The 21,046-nt window shown below is 40.2% G+C and overlaps 1 protein-coding gene across 4 annotated transcripts in view; it reads right to left on the bottom strand.

The window, feature by feature from the left end:
• The window catches only part of FBXO30 (F-box protein 30), a 47,424-nt gene that overhangs the window by 18,496 nt on the left and 7,882 nt on the right, over nucleotides 1-21,046 (bottom strand). For 2 of the 4 annotated variants that reach the window (XM_037842598.1, XM_037842599.1), the window contains 2 exons: nucleotides 18,289-20,317; nucleotides 6,759-14,641 (listed from right to left, as the gene is read on the bottom strand). In XM_037842598.1, the coding sequence (XP_037698526.1) occupies nucleotides 14,438-14,641; nucleotides 18,289-20,301 (2,217 nt within the window). In that variant the 5' untranslated portion in view covers nucleotides 20,302-20,317 and the 3' untranslated portion in view covers nucleotides 6,759-14,437. The other 2 variants (XM_037842601.1, XM_037842600.1) reach the window with 2 other exon arrangements.

Below are 21,046 nucleotides of genomic sequence, written 5' to 3'. Positions count from 1 at the left end.
GATGTGGTCCCATCATATCTCCATTCAATGCACCAGTTGGGCCCTCACAAAAATCTGATGGATCTTGGATGATGGTTGACTACATCACAGTCTTCCAAGGGTGATGGTAACTTTCCTGATTTTTGAGAACAGTCAAGTCCCAAGGAATCTCAATCATGTGGATATTTCAAAGAACATCACCCCAAGTCACTATATTTGATACAAGAATAATTGGAACTGAGGATCAAGAAGTCACAAACTCTGGATGCCTTTATAATGTACCCTAGAGAGTTGGCTATAGCCCTTTAGAAGATTTAGGGGTCTGCAACACCAACAGAGTGATTACAGAACCCAGTGATCTGGGGTCTGCCACACATCCCCTTGGAGGCTTGGAGGGAAAGGACAAATTATGGCATTTTGAAATTCCAGCAACTAAGAAAGAAGTACAGACATTGGAACACCTCTTTGGATTTTGGGGAACCCAAACCATGCTTGGGTATATACCTTGGCCCATTTATTGGGTAACTTAGAACAACAAAGGGCTCTGCAGCAGTTTCAGCCAGTGGTGTAAGCAGCAATGCCTTTGGAGCCATGTCTCAGCTGACCCCCTCATGCTAGAGTTGTTCAAGGTACATAGGATGCTCTGCAGAGAATATGCCAACCCCAACAGGGAATCATAGTATAGATCCCCAGGTCTCTGGAACAAGGCCCTGTCATCTCACCATTTATACAGCAGCTTCTGGCTGCCACCAGGCCCGAGTAGAGACTGGGAATTTAAACATGGGACTTCAAGTGACTATGTGACCAGAGTTGCTTGTCATGCTAGATGTTTTCAGATTCACTGTCATAAGGTTGGAAGGGCACAGTAATAATGCATCATATATAATGGAAATGGTGCACTCAGGGCTGGGTCTTAGAAATGCCACTTCACTCAGATGTGGCTCTGAAAGTCATTGGTGAGGGGAAAATCCTCCCAGTGTGCAGAACTTCAAGCACATACATTTTATATGGAGGGAGAATGAAACAAGAACATACATGGACTAGTGGGTAGTGGCAGAAGGCTTGACTGGCTCACTAGCTGGAAAGAAACATAATTGGAAGGTCAGAGACTAACAACTCCAGGGAAGTTACACATGGATGGACCTACAGGAGTGGGTAAAAAGTATCTGGATATTTCTATCTCACACCATCGCCCACCAGATAGTATTGACCATGGAGGATGGATAGGATGTCCCACCCAGTGAAAGCTAACCATCCCTGGAGTCAGGACACTGGTGCTTACACAAGGAGCCCATGAAAGGCATGTCCACGGCGGTGATGATGGAACTATGAGGGACCCCGCAGGTGGGCTCCCTCTCAGCAGGGCTGATGTGATGCTGTCTCTGCTCAATGTCTGCCGTAGAGCAGAGCAAAGCTGAGTCTACAGTTTGGTGCTATTCCTTGAGGTAACAAACGGCCACTTTTGGTAAGTCCATTACATTGGACCCATCCCACCCTAGAGCAATTCGTCCTTACCGAGACTGACATCTATTCAGGTATTGCTTTGACTTCTCTGCCTACATTGCAATTATCTGAAGGCTCAGAGCCTTGTTGTGGAATCCTGCACAATACGACCACGGACCAATTGACTCGATTTACTGTGAAGAAGGTGCAACATCGGGTGTCTAATGATAGGAGTTATTAGTCCTACCTTATTCCTCATCAACCAGAAGTGGCCAGCTAGATGGAACATCACACTAGCCTTAAAGGTACAGCCAAGTTGCCATCTTGGAAATGATACTCTGCGATGTTGGGGTACAGCAACATCAGCTGTGACATATGCCCAAATCAAAGGATGTCACATGGTGCTGTGACTCCAGGAAGTAGTAAACACAGGTTGGGAACCACGGGTGGCAGTAGGTGTGTCCCTTTCTGCCCACCATCACCCCTTGGGATCCACTTTGTGAATCTGTGCCTCCCAAACTTCATGTTTCAGAATCTGCTGGACAAGAGGGCCTGGTTCCTAGTAGAAGAGGGGGAGGGGAAGCTTCTACCAGAAGACCCAATAAGGGTCTCTGGAAGTCAATTTAAGCAAGGTCAATATGCATCAATTAATATAATAAAAAATTCACACAATTGAGCAGGATGAATTTAGCCCCCAAAACCATAGAGGTAATGTTATCTTTTCTGGTCATCTTTCAAGTCCATCTAATTTTTGCTATAGCTCTATACACAAAAGTTCACTTTGGTGGGTAAGTTTTTTGCTCATCATGTATGTGTTTAAGACTATTCTGAAGCAGAAAACTTGACTTTGGCATAATGTTCCTTCTTAACCTAAAGTTTTCAAGATGCATTGGAAGTGCGAGTTTTAAAAATTCTTTTCCATTGCTCTTGTTTGCTTTGCCCATCACACATAGGATTTTTTCTCTTTCCATATTATAATGATCATTTTGCTCTAATCTTCTTACCCTCTGGTCTACCTTCTTTTACCTACCCTGGTTTTTAGCTCCTAGCAAATTATTGACATGCCTCAATCACTTTAGTTATCTTTCTCCCTTCACATCATAGTGAAAGTGATCCTTTACTAGAAAAAAGAGTCACTTTTAAAGGCCAATATTTATTATGAAATTTGTCCTTGCTATAAATAAATAACAATTACTATGGCATAAAACAGTTTTCAATAGGAAACTTACATTTAACACAAGCCACATGTTCAGAAGAAAATATAAAAGCATGTTAAGATAACTTTCTAAATCATTGTCTAAATATGACACTTTCACTGCTGGCTAAGCTGAAGGGAAGTGAATGATATTATTAACTTGGTGTCTGTTTCGGTTTGAAGCTGTTATGTACCCAGGAAAGGCCCTATTCTTTTGACCTGTCCCTGTGGGTGTAGACCTGCTATGGTGGGACATTTTGATTAGGTTGTTTCAAATGAGATGTGACCCGGCCCATTCAAGATGGGTCTTGACCTTTACCGGAGTCTTTTACGAAGATAAAAGACAGAGAAAAAAGCCCAGAGAGCTCAGAGAGAAACACCCAATGAGCTTGGAGAGAAAGGCCCTGGAGTTGCTGGGGGAGGACTCACAGACGCTCAGAGGAGCCACTGGATCCAGAGCTGAAGACAACAAAACCCGGGAGCAAAGGACCAGCAGACACCGGCCATGTGCCTTCCCAAGTGACAGAGGAGCTCCGGATGCCAGTGGCGTGTCTCCAGAGTCCAGGGGTCGTCCTGTTGATGCCTTAAATGGGAAATTTTCATGGCCTTAGAACTTGCAAACTAATAAATCCTCATTGTAAAAGCCAACCCATTTCTGTTACATTGCATTTTGGCAGCTTTAGCAAATCAAAACAGTGTCTGAAAAGTCAAGAATAACGGATGTCTGAGGCACTTACATGACTTTAGAGAGATATTATACAACATTGTGCTGGTTTATACATATTACGTCCCCCAGAAAAAGCCACATTCTTTAATGCAATTTTGTGGGGGCAGATATATTAGTGTGGATTAGGTTGGAAACTATTGGTTCAAACTATTGGAGGTGTGGCCATGCCCATTCAGCATGGGCCTTGATTAGTTTACTATAGCACTATGTAAGTTCCTATGTAAGGAGCTCACAGCTGCAGCTGAGATGGACATTTTGAAGATGGCCGTTGGGAGCTGATGCAGACATTTTTGGAGAACACCATTTTGAAATGCAACCCGGGAGCAAGCAGATGCCAGCCACGTGACTTCCCAGCTAACAGAGGTTTTTGGATGAGTGGACTTTCTCCAGTGAAGATACCCTGTGTTGATGCCTTACCCTGGACACTTTATGGCCTTAAGACTGTAACTTTGTAACCAAATAAACCCCTTTTATAAAAGCCAATCCATCTCTAGTATTTTGCATTCCGGCAGCATTAGCAAACTGGAACAAACATTCTTCTCAACTTCTGAGAATTGTAAAGTGATAAAGCAAACCTAGTTGTGTAGTTGTACAGTGAAAATTATTTCCATGCCTGAACTAGCAGAAGGGAAATAAAGCATTATAGAGCAATGTAGTATGGGTGGATAATGCATAATGGCCTTCCCTATAGTTGGGCTGTGCATGTGTGCAAGTGTGAAGGGAACTCACTCCAGTTGTGGGAAAGAGCAGAAGTGAGCATCCCTAAGCAGCCAGGATGTGGGAAGGGACAGCAACTACTAGGAGAGCACCTCAGAGAAAAGATGTAAATTTAACATTAGATATCAAAAGACTTGCAGTTTTCTAAATCTGAGTTCACAAGTATTTACTAAGCACCAATTCAGCACACAACCAACCCATCAAAGTACCAACAGTCAATGGGAAAGCAGAAGTTTGATCCATGGTTGCTGCTTTTGATAAATGCAAACTGCTTCTATTTCTTAGGCAGTTGCAGAGAAGGCAAAGGACTCCACAGGGGTCAGCAAACTACCCCATAGACCATCTGCATGTTTTTGTAAATGGAGTCTATTGGAATACAGCCCACTGCATTCATTTGGATATTGTCTATGGCTCTAAAGACAGAGTTGAGTAGTTGCAACAGAAACCAAATGCCCTCCATGTCTAAAATATTTATTATCTTGCCCTTTATGGACAGGTTGCCTGCTCCCGATCCAGACCAGGGTTTCTCAAACTCAGCACTACTGACGTTATGGGCCACATAATTTTTTTGTTTTGTGGGGCTTTTCCTGTGCATTGTGGATGCTTAGCAGCATTTGTGGACTCTACCCACTAGAAACCAGTAGCACTCTCGCAGTTATGCCAACTGCAGACATTGCTAAATGTCTTCCTGGGTGGTGATATCACCCCCTGTTGAGAACCACTGCTTTAGACAAGAACCATTATTTATGAGCTCAGGACAAATTTCTGGCACAAATGGATCTTTCATGTCAACTTATATAGCAACGAATGAAGAAGGCAACTTGAAGATAATTCATTGAAAATACAAAAATAATAAAAGAAAACTTCAAGCTGTCACTTCTACCTCAAAACAACACATGCCTGTGCTCAAATATTCAGCCTTCCCCTCTCCGCAGTGGGTGCCAGTGCTCTGGTCCAAGGCTGTCCCTCCTTTTCCACACTAGATCTCGTCCCCTCGCATCCACTCAAGCACACTGCTAGAGCAACTCTCCCTTCATCCACTTCATCAGTTTCTCTCTTTACTGCATCAGACCCATCAGTAACACTTAACGCTATTATTTTTCTCATCTTAAATGGAAAATACACAAAAAACTTAAATCATTCTCTTCCTTACATTTCCTTCACTGTTCACATTTCTTTGATAACGTTAACAGCAAATAATCTTGAAAGATATAAATCTTCAAATTCAAGAAATATGAGGAATCTCAAACAAGATAAATAAGAAATCCAAACAAAGAGCACCAATGACAAAGAGCTTATTATAAAGGGAGTCAGAGAAAAAAGACAGATAATCTACAAAGAAAGATTATCTAGAATGACAGCTGACTTCTCACAGCCACAATGGAAGCCAGAGGATGGTTGAACGACATCTTTGAAGCATTTAGAGGGGTGCTCCCTACTCATGAGTCCTCCCAGCGAGGAGCTCTCATTCTTCTATGGTGCGGACTTGGATCAGGTCCATCGCCTCTAACATAGGGGCAATGAGAGTAACACAGCATTTGCCGTGCTTTCTTTGCAGAATGATTGGATATTAGTTCCCAGAACTCAAGGCCTTAAGGCTAATTTTGTTCCTGGTTTTTCTTGACTTCCTAACCAAATATCTACTCTTTGAATTATGATAAATTTATTTGACATTAAAAAAATGTAATCATATAGATATTAGTCTTTTAATTTTAGTATCAAGAGCATAAAGACACGAGTAAGCAAAAGAGTTGTTAATAGTAAAATTTTCTGTCAAAGCAGATCTGCTGAAGGTTGGGTTGGGTAATTGTATATCTGGGGTTTTCTCCTTCTGTTCAGATACTCTGGTACCTCAACTTCCTAAACTTTTCTCTACTCTCTAGCACATGTATCCTTTCTCCTTGCTTTTTTACCCCATTCTACTCTGCCAAACATCCCTGAGAGAAAGCCTCACTGCAACTTCCACGTCATGCTAGACCACTATGGGACAGCTACGCTTTGGCCCAAAGGAATTAAACATAGCAGGCTTTTGAGAATGTAATTCATTTGTGCTATTCCACTTCTCTTAAAAAAATTCTCTTGAAATTTTTCTAAGAAAAGTCTTCATAACAAAATATTTCTCTCCAGTTTAAAAAAGAAAAAGAAAAAAAGAAGAAGGTAATTTGATTTTGAATTGACTGTAGTTTTTAATATTTAGGGATTTTTGTTAGAAAAATCTAAAGGGGGGAAAAGGTAAGATCGAATTTGGAAATTTCCTTGATATTTGTGGTAGAATTAAATGGACATGATTCTTCCCATTCCTATCTCACACTCATTTGCAACATGACTTTGTAGCTCCTTACATCAAGAGGTGGATTCTCTTTCTCCATCCCTTGAGTCAGGGCTTGGCCATGTAACTACTTTGGAAAATGGGACATTAACAAATAAGACAAGCAGTGGCTTAGGAAGGGGTTGCACATTGGGCTTACTCTCTTGCTACTCTTGCAACAGCCATGTAAACAAGCCGAGTCTAGCCTGAAGGATTATGATGGACATGTGACCTACTCATCTCCACACTTAGCCAACAGCCGCCAACTGCTAGACGTGTGAGCAAACCCGCCTTAGGTCATCCAACCCCCAGCTGACCCAGCAGCTGCCCACAGATGTGAGAGCCAACCCAGCAGACATCAGCCAGGCCAGGCCAGACCACAACAGCCCAGCCAGCCATGAGTAAATATATTGTCAGCCACTAATTTGGGGGTTTGCATGTTATGCAGCAAAAGCTAACTGACACAGCACTGAAATTTATTCTTTTTTTTCATTTTTATTTCAACAAGCATCTCCTGGAGGCCTTCTGACTAGGCACAGGTACCCAAAACCAAGTAAGACACAGTCTACCCAGAGGGCTCACAATCTACAGCAGTGTAAAGATACACCATGCAGTGCAATACTGAGAAAGGTACAATGAAAATAACATGTGACACAGATGCGAGGTGACTCATTGGCTTGCAATGGCCTAGGATAAAAGCAGGTGAGACCATAATTGGATCCTTACCAGTGAAGTGAAGTTTACCCGTTGAAGAAAGTGGAGGAGGGCATTTCAGGGACAGGGGAAGGCACGTCCAAAGTCTCAGAGTCATGAGAGTGTGGTGAGAAACTCAAAATGGTGGATACGAAGCAAGCAAGAGGATGGAATAAGTTGATGCTAAAGTAAATTTGGGTCAGATTACCCATCTGTAAGAAGTTCTCAATATTGTGGTAAAATCACAAAATTAAGTAAGAAATAACTATAGTGAAAAATCTGAATTATCATAATTGCTTACCTTCCTCCCATTCTTTCTGATGTTGGACCTTACTGCGCTGTGTAAGTAAAGCTATTGCAGTATGAGTCTTTTCTTGTCTATTTTCTGTTTATTCTGATAGTTTAGTTCACATCATCAGCCCCAGTCTGTAGGCTTGTTCTACTTGGAGCATAAACACCTTGACTGGTATACATACACAATTATTTGCAAAGCAATTCAACTTTTTTCACATAGATTTGAAACAATTTCCTAAAGTTGACTCTTAGAACACAGTGGAAAAGAATTGGTTTAGACTAATTTGAAAACTACCCCCCTCAAAGTCAAGAAAATAAGCTTGACTGTCAATAAATATATTCCTTGAGTAGACTATTTAAGATCATGTGTATTATACTGTGTTAAAGAAAGAACATCTCTTTGAAGACTTGGGAAGAGAGTTATTATTTGAAGAATCATAGGAAACCTCTGCCTAAAGCCTTCCCTCCTCTGGATCTTGTCTATCCATCTTGCATGGTTATCTTTTTTTTTTTTAAATATATATGACCCTACTTTGTATCATATGCACCCAAAATGTTACCAGTGTCGGAAAATGGTAGTATAGTGGGAAAAGGTACCCCCATAGGGTAATGAGACCGGGCTTTTGGTCTACTACACTCTACTACTTACAGAAGTAGAAGCAGTAGCTGCCTTTATAACGTCCGTCTCTCAGAATGGAGCTTGCACGGTACCTGGCACAAGGACCCAATAATACTTGTTGAATGAATAAACACACTCACAAATTCAGCTTCAGTTACTCCCAAAATAAAACAAGAAACTAAATGATCAGTAAAGTCCTTACCAAACCCAAAATCCAAAGAAGTAGTTTCTCCGATAAGACAACCCAAAAGAATACAAAAGAATACAAACGTATGCATCAGTTGAATTTATTTAGTCCTGCCAAATACATACTATTTGCATTTGCTCTTTAAAAGGAACACAAAGTATAAAACTATAAAAAAAAACCCTGAAAATTATACAAAATTTTTAAAAGCATGATTTTTAAAAGACCTTTAAAAAGTGATTGAGATATGCCACAAGGAATCATAGTAAAAATGCAAAAGTTGAAAAACAAGCACTGACGTAGAAGCCAAATACTCGTCACTGCTGTGTTACACATAAGGGAATTCCAATGAATAACAGCGCCACTTCTGCTTTCAGTGGCACTTCTGTGACTGGATCCACGGATTTTATTAGGACTTTCAACTGAATAAATTCACCGCTTTACTGCTATAAATTCGCTCTAAAGCATAGTTTAAGTATTTCACACACCTTGGGAATACTGTCCTTTTTGGTTTGGGTAAAGACTGGAGATACCATATCCTTTGCATTTAACATAAAGCCAACTATTAATGTAAATCATGAGAAAAGGAAGATACATGGGGAGATAAATGACCTCCGAGGTGAGGGGAGTTGGTGCAGAATGCAATTCAAGTTTCCAGTATTGACTGGTGCGTAAACACCGTCATCTAATGAACAGCAGTGCAACATAAACATTTTAAATGCAGCATAAAAATCTTTAGACTTCATGTCTGCTGAACTGTTAACCATTCAAAAGCAATTTAATATGCTAGGGCTGTCATTACAAAGCTAGTGGAATGTTGTGGGAAAACAATCTCATTCTTGACTCATTTCAAATCCCTTTCTAATATAGGTAAAATTATCACTTGGTATGAAAGACATTCAGTTGACCTAATTAAATATTCATTGGGTCATTCTACCCACAAATTGATGCAGCACCCACCAAAATGTCTATTTCTATGATTTGATTTCTTTTAATCAAGTAATGTGGTCAAACCTGAATGCAGATACTTCAATTTTTCCTTACTATTTTTCACTGGTAAGCTGGAAGTGACTTTAACAGGAACTAAAAATAAGTTACTTGATTAAATCCAAACTACTGACCCAAACTACCAAACTTAGGGTGATCAATAGGAGAAAAAGTTTTAAAAAGCTTTATGTACTTAATCTAGGCTTTTTGATCACCTGATCAGAAAATGAAAGTCATGGATAAATAAGCAAACACACCAATTAACATGGAAAAGATGACTTCAATGACAAAAAGTATCTGGAAGGACAGCAAAGGACAGGACCCCTTCTCTCAAAGTCCATCTTTTGAGCAGTAACAAACTGTTGCTACCACAGAATGTTAATGTAGCTAACTATCTAATCTAGTCTTTTCCTTTACCAAACTACTTATTCGATTAAGGATCCTGTCTGAGATTTAACAAAAAAAAAAAAAAAAAAAGATTCTGACAATGTATATTAGAAAACAGTACAATTTAATCCAATTAATTTACTTTTGCTGGGAAAGGACAATCTGATCTGATGAATCAGCCTTAAGAATTTAACTGAAATGCAGTTTTACTACTTTCAAGTTCATAAACTATTACCACTTCCATTTCTTACTATCACGATGTTTGCATGCAAATGGATTAGCAAAATGATTTTTGCAATACTTACATTTTATTTGTACCAATGAAAAAGAAACTTTTTCCTAGTTTATGTTGTCGGTTTGTTTCAGAAATGCTTTTTTTATAGCCAAGAACAGTGGTAAGCTTCAGTTTAGCATGTGAAAAAGATAGAAAATTATTTAAAAAGGAGATTTTATCAGTGTGTTTTTATTTTATTCTGTAATGCATATTCATGACTCTTCCTTGTAACTCATTTCTTTGTAGTTTCTTTTTTAAGTTAATGAAAAAAATCACTCTCCAATTAATACATCGGAATATCAAGCAATCTGAATGTCAGTTTTTAAATGTTCTGGGTTAACAATATATCCCAAGATTTATTAAGATCTAACTGGCCAATTTAAGATTATATACGTCAATAAATGTATAATGAATTTGTAGAATTTTATCAAGTGTAGGTACAATAAAATACTTGTAAAAATCTGTAAAAGGCCCTGCTTTATGCAAATGATTTTTCAGAGCAACATAACACATTTGGTTAGTTTCTACTTTTTCCTTTCAGTATTACCCAACATTTCTTTCCAAAAACACTTATTCGGCACCAAGTATTCCATAGGCAACGTTTTCCAAAGTAATTTCCTTATCTCTAAATGTCCCTTCTCCTCCTGCATTTTAAAGTGGAAAACTGTCACAAGGACACATTTCTCTCTCAACTGCCCCAATACACTCATCAGTCCCCACTAAATACCTCTGCTGTCACATCCATGAAATGGATCTAGAAGGTCTTATCTTTTGATCTTACTTTGATCTTTTAAATAAAAGACAAAATATTATCGCAAAAAAAAAAAAAGATGACTTCAAAAAGAAACCATTCTTCCTGTTCCCTTATTTTATTTTGAAAGGACATCACTAGACTTGACGTTTACTTACAAAGCACAATTTTTTAAAAAACAGGATTAGGTTAAGTCCTGACAAAACTCATCACTGAATTATTGGAAACACAATGGAACTCATTGTTGAGGTGATTTTTTTTAAAAGGCGTAACTCTTATTCTATTTCCTAGGCTTCCTGCACATGTTAAGTGGGGACTACAACTACTTAACAGCAGTATTCAGATATTGCTGTAATCTATTCTTTCCCTCAAGAGGTGTTTCCATGAGAGAATGAGAGCCCAATGCCTCCATTCTACTGCACTTCAAACCCCCACCTCCAGTCACATCAGCTTCCAATGTGGTGAGCCACGCATGAGACAAACACATTTCTTAATGTCTGCATAACTATTCCTTAGGATATTTAAAAATATAATATAACCCTGTTTTGTTTTTGTTTTTTTTTAGTTTGGGATGCAAAATATGAAGAAATCTGTTATTCTTAAAAACTCCTAACTACAGTCAAAAACCCATAGGTAAAATTTGTTATTAATACAGTAAGCTACCATATTTTCAAGGGATTTGTTGGAAACCCTGTTATCTTCAACATTATCAGAATCTCAAGATCCAAGGTTAAGGGGCAGTCATAATAGAAACATCAACAGGATCCGTAGCACTGGGTCCAAAACACCAAAAACAATTCAATGCTACTGAAAAACAAGAGACTCAATATTAAGGATGCATCTTCTTGATGGGGCTGAAAGGATTCTTACAAATATCCTTGCAGGATTTATCCAGTATTGTTCTACTCTAATCTCTTTGCTTATCCTAATAATCTAACATGTTCACATTACTCTGCAACCACTAAACAAGAGTGAGGACAAAGGTGACTAAAGGAACTAAAGTGGCACTGCAATTTACCTTAACACAGAGAACACTAGTGTAATACTATTAGTAATAACAAATTTTAAATATAGTAAATACAGTTAAAAAATTCAAACAATCATAGTACCCGACTTATTTTGTCATATGGCTGTAGGTTTGAGACAACTAACGTATATCACATTTTTAAAAATTGTAACATTAATTAATATTAATAAAGTACCACTACACTCAAGTTTGGATAACACTCATGCACATGTATATGTTCTAATAATACATCGTTCAAGAGGGCGTTTCCTCTAAGTTGCATGCTTTACCCTGTACCAGAATCACCTCGAGGACTTGAAACAGAAATTGCTGGATCCTACCCCAGAGCTTCTGACTCGGTAAATCTGGGGTGAGGCCAAGGAATCTGTATTTCTAACAAGTTCCTAGGTGAGGCCGCTACTGCTGGTCCAGACACCACACTCTGGGAACCACTGCCAGAAGTGACCTGGGAACCTCAAAAACCAACTAGAGACACAGACTAACAGGCAGACCTGGGAGGAGGCCGGGGATAAGAGTGAATTCAGGTATTTCTCTCCGTTCGGATGTTTGTCCTTTATCTTGCTGGTTAGCAAAGACCAAAGAATCATCAAAGATTTCTCAAGAGACAATCTACTTGGCCAACATACAAACCTTTCCATGCTCAAAAAGCAAGCTAGATTGCTCCCATTACAAGTTTTAGAGAAATAATCATGCCAGAAGCTCTGTGGCCCTTCAATACCTCTAGGTGAGACTACTTTCAAGATACTGAAGGGGCAGAGAAAAGCTAAGTAATGAGTTTTCCATATTAAACAAAAAATGTAATGCTCACCAATAAAACACAGGTAAGCAATGGTAGTCAATCAATAACTCTTCCAGCACACAGAAAGTCCACACTGCAGAAACAGGATAATTATACTTGGAATTTGTCAAACAACTATTATATTTTTATTTAAATGAAAGCTTTTGTTTTTAGGTTACTGAGCCATATAAAGGGAAAACATTAATTTTATTAGAATTTGAACAAACGTTGCACAAAGAAAACATTTTAACTTAATAGTATGGTGGCATAACACAAACAAAAGAGAGAACAGCCAAAGATGTGTGAAAGAAAAGAAATAAGGTAGAAAAATGTTCAAAATTTCATGAGCCAGTGTGGAAGCAAGATGGATTTAAAAATGCACTACCATGGAGCCCTCCTAACCACATCACCTTCCTCTGCAAAACCTTAAAAGGTAGAATCACATTTTACACTCTTCAATACCTTCTGTTTTTTTTGTAGACATTGAGACTGTTAATGTAATTCAATCTTACAGTTGAAAAAGAAATTTTAAGTGCTGAGGAATAAGTATTCTACTAATTAAAATAGCAGGTGTGGCAAAACAATTGATCAGTCTTTAATGCTGTATCTTTCAACTGTACTAAGGGCTTGATCCAACAAAACAAGTCTTAAGCAGATGAGAATTCTTCTCTACTACCCAAAGAACACCTCAGCCCAGCCTGTGCGCCATATATGGGAAGCAAGAACCTCGTAACAATGTAGCTCTCTCAGGGACAAATGTAGGAGGGGAAGACACAATAGGGTTTTGATATTTATAACAAGGTAACATGCCACCATTTCAGACTATCAAATGGCAGAAGTTACTTAAAACAAATAATTTAAGTACATGTCCCCATCTTTGCAATGTTATTCTAAACACTGAAAAATTCATTTTCTTAAACTGACCACATCAGGTCAGTTTAACACTATAACTACTTCAAGAATAGGTCCTTGAATATTTTTTCTATTATATCTTGATCTTTATACAAAGACACATTCATTTTTGTTTGAGCAGCCTATGATAAATTAATTTGGAAATGTTTAAAGAGATTGCCAACTAAGATAGGTTTCTGCATTTCATGATTGTCACCTTACAAAGAATATACCAAATTTCACATTTTTAAATGTCTTAAAACAACATAGTTGGATTTTTTATAAACATCAAAAGGCAAAATTTTAAAATGCTTATGAAATAAAAATAGTTAAGCCCTTTTGGAAAATTTAAAATCTATTCACAGAATATGACCAATTCAAACTTAAAATGAGGTATATTTTCTTCTCTCCAAATATTAAATAATATCTAGCAAATATAAAACACCGCGAGCAGTTTCAAATTAAAGTAAATTCAGAGGCCTTCTGTTTGTTTTTGCCTTAACTTGTCACACGTTGGATGTGAATGAAAAGAATATGGTTGCTCTCTGTTGAGAGCTGTAAATATGCAAGACAAACACAGCTTTGTGGATTATATTTTAAAAATGATAAATAGCATTACCAAACACTAGTCATGATTATAAGGTATATTTTTAGGTATATTTTAGAGGTCTTCTACATATCAGCAATTGCGTAAGGGGACATGTGAAGATTAAAACTTTACAGTGATCTTAGGACAGTGTTTAAGCAGTTGAATGTTTTATCTTAATCTAGGTTCTTATTCTTCTACACAATTAAGAACCCAGCAAAAAAGTTTCACTTTTTGAATGCATGGGTTACAGCCCAGAGAAAATATGAGGAATAAAGTGTTTGGTCAGGATCTTATTAGTTTAAGAAGCCAAAAATTTAAGAACCAAAATATGCACACCATCAAAAATACTAATTTTTGAGCAGTTAGATTAAAATCACCCTGTCCAGCAAGTTCCAAAAGTTTCACACATTTCAAACATTAAGGCAATGTTTTTCCAACTAAACAGTACTTATTTTATAAAAATATATGTCACTTCAAAACATTATATACATAGTGACAATAAATGCAGCTAGTTATAACTTTAATACATTAATAAAGTGTCATGTATTACAAAGACTAGGTGTTTGCATGTGTGTGCAAATGGAGTGATAATTTCTAAAGCACAGGCTTCAAAACCGAGCGCAGGGAGCGTCCTTCCTTAGTGAGTTCCCGAGTCACACACATACACGGCAGCGGCACCGCGTCCTCCCGTCTCTCTACCACGTTGTAGCTGCATCTCTTAAGGTGGTCAGCCATGCTTAGGATGTCAGCGAACTTCCACTCGTTAACAGAACAAAAGGCAGTACTGAACCGCCACACCTAGGAGAAAATTCCACTTCAGATTTAAGCAGGTAAGTTTATGAAGCACTGCTTGCTGTCACTGCATACATCTCCACTCTTAGAGAAACATTCAATATAAAGTTTCAAGTAATTAGTTACAAAATTGAAAACCAGTCAATCTGTTTGTCTGATTTTTACACTGCATACAAATCGGTTTATCAAACATTTATGATATTTAAATCACTTCCATGATACTGTGACTTCAATGTTACAACCAAGATAAAAGACAAAAGCCAGCATTAAAAAATCACATGCAACCTGATTTAGTAACATTTTTAAAAATTGCAACAATTTTTTTAAAACGGCCACCTCATGAATTCAGAGCCACTTCCTGTAAGATAGTATACACTGCATCATATTCTTTAATCCTAACCCATTGGCTAAATAGAACTATCCATTGTCCGGAGAGTCTGACAATAAGTGTTACTTTCTCTCAAGGTTTTTCTCTCATGATTATATTATATGAAACTTTCTACAAAAATGCTCTAGAATACTGTACCTTATCTCCCCACTATTTACAAGGAACAAAGGAACTTAGTGATATTCATGAGTATAGGTGCCTAAATTTGTTCAAAATCTTTCTAAGAATTATACAGAAATTTTAGCCTGTTTCATTATAAAATGTGCTTCTAGACAACACACTCGCCTGCCATCCCTGTCCGTGTGTCTGCTGGTGGACAAATGGACTACCTTCCCTTTGGTGCACTCAGCGGCTCCCTGTTGTCCCCACAACCTGAAGTATAAAGCTCCCTGAACCCAGACGGTGAGCATGAATGGGGCAGGCAGGCCGAGGCCACCCAGGGAGCGTCCCAACAGGCCAATGTCTGTTGGGGCACTGGACATGGGCAAAAAGCAGGCCCTTGAGGAAGCAGCAGGGACCAGTGGGAAGCCCCAGCACGCATCACCGCTTCCCAGGAAAGGGAAGGATGGCGGGGTCGCCATTGTTTGGCACAAAGGGCACTCCCTCTCCTCTCTGGGGCTATGATTCATTCCCCTGCCTGGGGGGGCCTCCTCGATGTCAGAGACGCTGGAGAGTGGGCCTGAGGGATGCCCCTGCAGCCCCTGACTCCCTTACAAGCCCCTGCTCCCACAAAGCCAAGGGAGGAACCGGGGGTTTTCCCGAGGCTCCGACAGAACCAAGCAGCTGACAGGTCCCACGGTGGCAGGCAGTCTCCACACTTCCAAAAACTAAGAACTCAGAAAAAGCAAGAAAAAAATGGGAGGCTCCCACCAGCAGTGATGAGGTTCCTTAGTAATGGGTCATCCTTCTGTTCAAGTATCTCACAAGTACCTGTTAGTGCTGCTATAGGGCGGGTGCTGTGCTACGCAGTGGAATATTTTTGTTAACCAGAGAGTCCCATTTCTCAAGGAACTAAGAGTTGAATGACGGAAAGTGAAAATCAGCTGGTGAATTTCGAACCGCGTGCCATGCGCTTTAAGAGGAGTGTAAATGAGAGGCCAGTGGAACACAAGCTAGTGCTTCTACCCTGACTTCATGGCTGCAGTTCCAGAAGGCTTTCTGGAGGAGGTAAGACTTAAAGAGTTAGTGAGATTTAACAGGGCAGGAGAGTTCCCCAGCTCCGGAGACCCCAGGTGCCTAGGTATGAATCCATCAGTTAATTGAAAAAGTAACTCAACCTCTCTAAACCTGTCTTCACCCATAAAATGGGGATCATGGATTATATAACTCAATGAAAATAAGGCACATAACACACTGCCTAGCGTATGGCAGGCCCTCAAATGTAGGTTTTAGGGACAGCACATCAAAGGCCTTGAGGCAAGAAAGAAAACATCAGAGATGCGGCTGAAGTAGAAGCGAGGGGAGCGGAGAGGCAAGAAAGGGCTGGAGAATGAACAGTCTCTAGTGTTTGTTAAGGAGTGTGCCTCTGTCCCAGGCAATGGGCACGGAGTGACAGATGAGACTTGTATTTTAGCAAAAATACATCACTCTAGTGCCTGTATAGAGAATACACTGGAGAGGAAAAACCCAGACAGCAGAAGGCTTTTGTAGTGATCCGGGAGAGAACTGAAGGTGAGGCTGAGCTGGGGAGAGGACAGTGGAGGCAGAGAAACAAACCTGAGAGGTGTGAAGAGGACTTTGTGATCACTTGGATGGAGAAATAAAGGAGAACAAAAAGCTCAACCCCAACTCCCAAATTCGTGGTTTAGGCAACTTAGTCGATGTGCCACTCACTGAGACGAAGGGGGACGGGAAGGTGCAGTGGGCTGGGCCTGCTCAGTCTGAGAAAGCTGTGGGATAACCGAGTGGTGATGTCCAATCGACACTTGTATATATTGGCCTGGAGTTCAGAAGGGAAAATGGCTCGAATACAGAATATACTAAACAATCTGTGTAAATGATGACAATTTAAACTCCAAGAGTAGGTGAGATTTTCTGCAGGAATGATTATACAATCCCCAGAATATACTGAACCCCTATGTCAACACCTGAGGGCAAGGCCAAAAAGAAACTATATTTAGGGCCTCCCATACCAGAGATGAAAAAGGCCAAAAGAGAGAGAAACACCAAATCACCTGGAAAATAAGCACACATACACAGCTAGAAGCTTTCTGCCACTAGAATTCCCTTTCGGGAAAAAAAAAAAATGTGTGTTTACTCATTGGTCAAAAGCCTCAGGAGTACAGAGAAACAGATGAGGAATTCTGAAAAACTAGAATGAGTCAAAGAAAGGGAAAACCAAAAGGTGCTAAGAACAAAGTAAAAAGGAACTATTCACCCTCTGCAACAAAATGCTTCCACCTAATAAAATGTAAAGTTTCATACTGTAAGTTTTCAAAATGAAAAACACCTTCACTCAGATACCCAGAATGCCTCCTTGTTTCTCCTGGACAGTCCCCCCAACAGAAGCCTGGGCAGAAGTAGGGTATTACGGGAGGAAAACAGTGAGCCAGGATTTGTTCTCAGCCTGCCCGAACCCCCAGCCGGGCTTCCAACATGCGACACCCTCTCCCGGGGCACTCAGCCCAGAGCCTCCACCCCAGTATCACATCCCCCTGCTCTAGTCCTACTGCCTAATGTACGCCCACGACTCCATTTATTTTCTCTATCCCCCGGATACTCCACTGGTAACTTATATGTCTGTAACAGTAGTTACAACTTTTTCTCATCTCTTCCTATCTAAATTCTACCTGAAGCACTCATCTCCTAAAGGAGAAGTTGCTAAGAGGACCAGAGGAAAACTGCCCATTGTAAGCAGGGAAAAAACCTCCTCTTCCTACTTCTTCTGTTCTTTGGTGAAAATGTTCCAGATGGAGCCCAAGTTAGAGGGTACTAACATGGGCCCAGAGAAAGGGAGATGTGATGGGAGAAGTGAAGGAATACAGAACTGCTCAGCTGAAGAAACAGAAGTGGCTTCTGCTGTATTCGATTAGAAGTTAGTTCTAAGAAGTCTGCAGAAAAATCTACAATTACTACAAACATTTCTAACTATCCCAGCTCTTCATTAATCACCATTACAAAAGAGGTTTCCATCATGTTGTCTTTGTAAGTTTCAGGGGATGGTAAATGTCTCAACAAGATATTAATTTTATTATTTCAGCAGCAATATTATTAAGAGCCTACTAGGTGTCAAAAAAGGGGTTCGTATGGTTAATATTAAACTCACCTTTTCTTTTATTTGCCATGATGAATTTCCATCCGGATGCTTCTTTTTCCCCCACTGAAGGATGACCATCCCACGAGACTGAAGCAGGCTGCCACACACATCCCGCATCAACCTGGAGACACACGCGAGCTGGCACAAACTGAAGCCATCGAGGAAGCCCGCAATGTGCTGCAGGACCTCGAAAGGCAGACCACTTAGATGGTCACTGTGTAGTCCCAGCACACAGTTCCTGGCTGGCTCCACCAACGCTGTGGATACGCATGGCTGAACGCCGAAGGACCGCAGGTGGCGGTCATGGATGATCTTTGCTCCCTGGGTTGAAGGGCAAAACCTGCGCTGAGAATAGGAACAACCGTAATAAGCCAAAGGGCACCTCTGCTCCATCCAGCCGTTGAGCCCCGCGTGGATGTCACCATGCACGTTCTTAAAATGTGAAGAAAACTCTTTTCTTCTGAATAACTGTCCACAGACAAAGGTAAACATTGAGCGCTGCTTAGGCTGGTACCTGGCAACACATTCCAATACTAAATCCAGCCCAAGAGTCTGAAAAGGACTTGGATTTGAAAGCTGTGGGTTGGCATGGTCACAAGCTGAAGCCGAAGCTATCTCCCCAACCATTGTATTTGTAGCCAATATTGCAGACGGAAGTGAGAACGTCTGAGTCCCAAAGTCAACGTGATAAACATCAACCATGCGACTGTCAGCAATGCCCCTCCCACCTGGAGAATCCCCTAGACAAAACAGCAACGCCGCCGTGATCAGATCTATTCCCTGGAGGCCCATGGGATCTTCTGCAACTTCCAAATCCGACGTATCGACGGCTTTATCCTCCTTTGGTTTGGACCAACATGAACTGGACAAAAATTTGAGCGAAGGAGGATGACCGAAAGACAAGACATCCAGGTTCCTCAGGTCCCCCAGGCCTCCTTCTCTCCAGTACAGTTCTCTTCCGTCCTCACCACCTGGCAGGAGGATGTGCGGCAACGTGCCGTTCGGCAGAGCACTCGAGGGTAGCACTTCCCGGAGCTGTGCTGCTACTGACAGAGGACTGGAAAGCTCAGAAGTGCCCTCTGATGCCACACATTCCCCATTTGTTAAGTTACTCTGCTTTGAGTCTATGGCCTGTGTGCATATGTCTTCCACAGGAAAGCCATTACAAAGAATGGAAGTACCATAAGAACCTGTATTCAAGCCACATAGTAAATCACTTGAACCATTTTGTTCAGACTGGCCATTCTCACTTGTGTCACTGCAGCTGATTCCACCTACTGCTCCTATGTCATCCTCAGAAAGATGGACCTGGTCTTTTAAGCTCCTATCATGGGAGCTTTCTCTGGCATTTTGTTCTTCATCCATTTCATCTTGAGAAGCACAAAGACTTGCACCTAGCCTGCCAATGTCTCTTGTGGCAGTATTCAAAATATCTAAAGCAGCAGCCAAACTTCTGGTTGTTTCTACAGTAGCTTGATAAAGTGCACCATAAGATTCTTCATCAACAGACACCAAACCATTAGTGTGTGGTATGTCTGGGACACTAGATTTAACTGAAATTTGTTCTCTAGGCTCTGATATTTTGTCAGTCACTTTTGACATCATGGTAGCTACTTTGAGAGATTCTAAGAGCATCCTTTGGTCTTGGAGGGCCAAGGCCATATCTAATTGTGCCACTTCATCAACATCTCTGCTTAGATTCTCATAGGATTTCCGGTCTGCGTAACTAACTGGCCATCGGTTCCACTCCATAGTGCAGCACACCACGCTTGCAGGACATGCTTCTAGATGTTCAGCAACTTTATTTCGGGCCATTGTAAACGGACATCCAAAGTCACTATTTAAGCATGGCACCCGTTCAAGTGGACAAAGAAGCCGATGTTCATCAGCCTTGCAAGAATGGAAAACTGCCCCACAAACCAAAGGACAACCAATCAAATCACAGGAAATCCCGGGCTCCGGTCTGGCCATACACCGTCTGCTGACACAGTTTGTGCAGTGTGAGTGCTGCAGCTCCTCCATGACGGCCAGTCTGGCTCTAGTTGTTGAAACAGAAAAAGATAAGAAGTTAGGCAAAATGTTGTCAGACTCGAAAATTTGTTTAATAACATAAATCAAATCATTGATGTATATCGGCCCTTTGGGGATGAAACATATGTAGTAAGTTTATTGTGCATATAATCAAAACATCTTGAAAGAACTTGAGCACTTCCAATAACAATTCAATACTTTAGCAAAAATGTCATAAAGTTTCACTCTTATGTACCTCATAACAATATGCCTAAAAGGGAATACATTTAAAACGTAATACTTAAATTCTAGTAAAGTACACAAATTAATGCCAATAACAAGTTAATGCCTATTTTAACAGATTTCAGACTGCTTTAGCTTTTACCTTTGTTATTTTAACTGAACTGATTTTTATAAATAAACCCCATATTGCAGAGACTTTATCATACTCTTAAAGGAGAAAAATCTGAATTTCATAAATAAATGTAACCAAATCTTTATAAGTTCTCTTTTTTGTATTCCCTCCAACTATATGAGTTCATTTAAGATCTGTCTATTGAGTTTTCCTGTGCATGCCTTAAACTCTTCTGTAAATCAATAGGGTAAACCTTAATTACAGCAGAGAGACAATTCATCCAGAAAAGATATGGTTTAGCCCAAGCTCTGTGGCTGCAGGCAAACCACATTCCTCTGAGGGCCACAGTTTCTGTTCATTTGCCAAAGGCCTCTCCGCTATTCACCGAGGTTGAACCAGGCA

Source organism: Choloepus didactylus, chromosome 7 (genome assembly GCF_015220235.1).
Source record: "Choloepus didactylus isolate mChoDid1 chromosome 7, mChoDid1.pri, whole genome shotgun sequence".
NCBI classification, from domain to species: domain Eukaryota; kingdom Metazoa; phylum Chordata; class Mammalia; order Pilosa; family Megalonychidae; genus Choloepus; species Choloepus didactylus.
The sequence above is the reverse complement of the archived record's forward strand: the minus strand, read 5'-3'. Positions and strand labels throughout refer to the sequence as shown.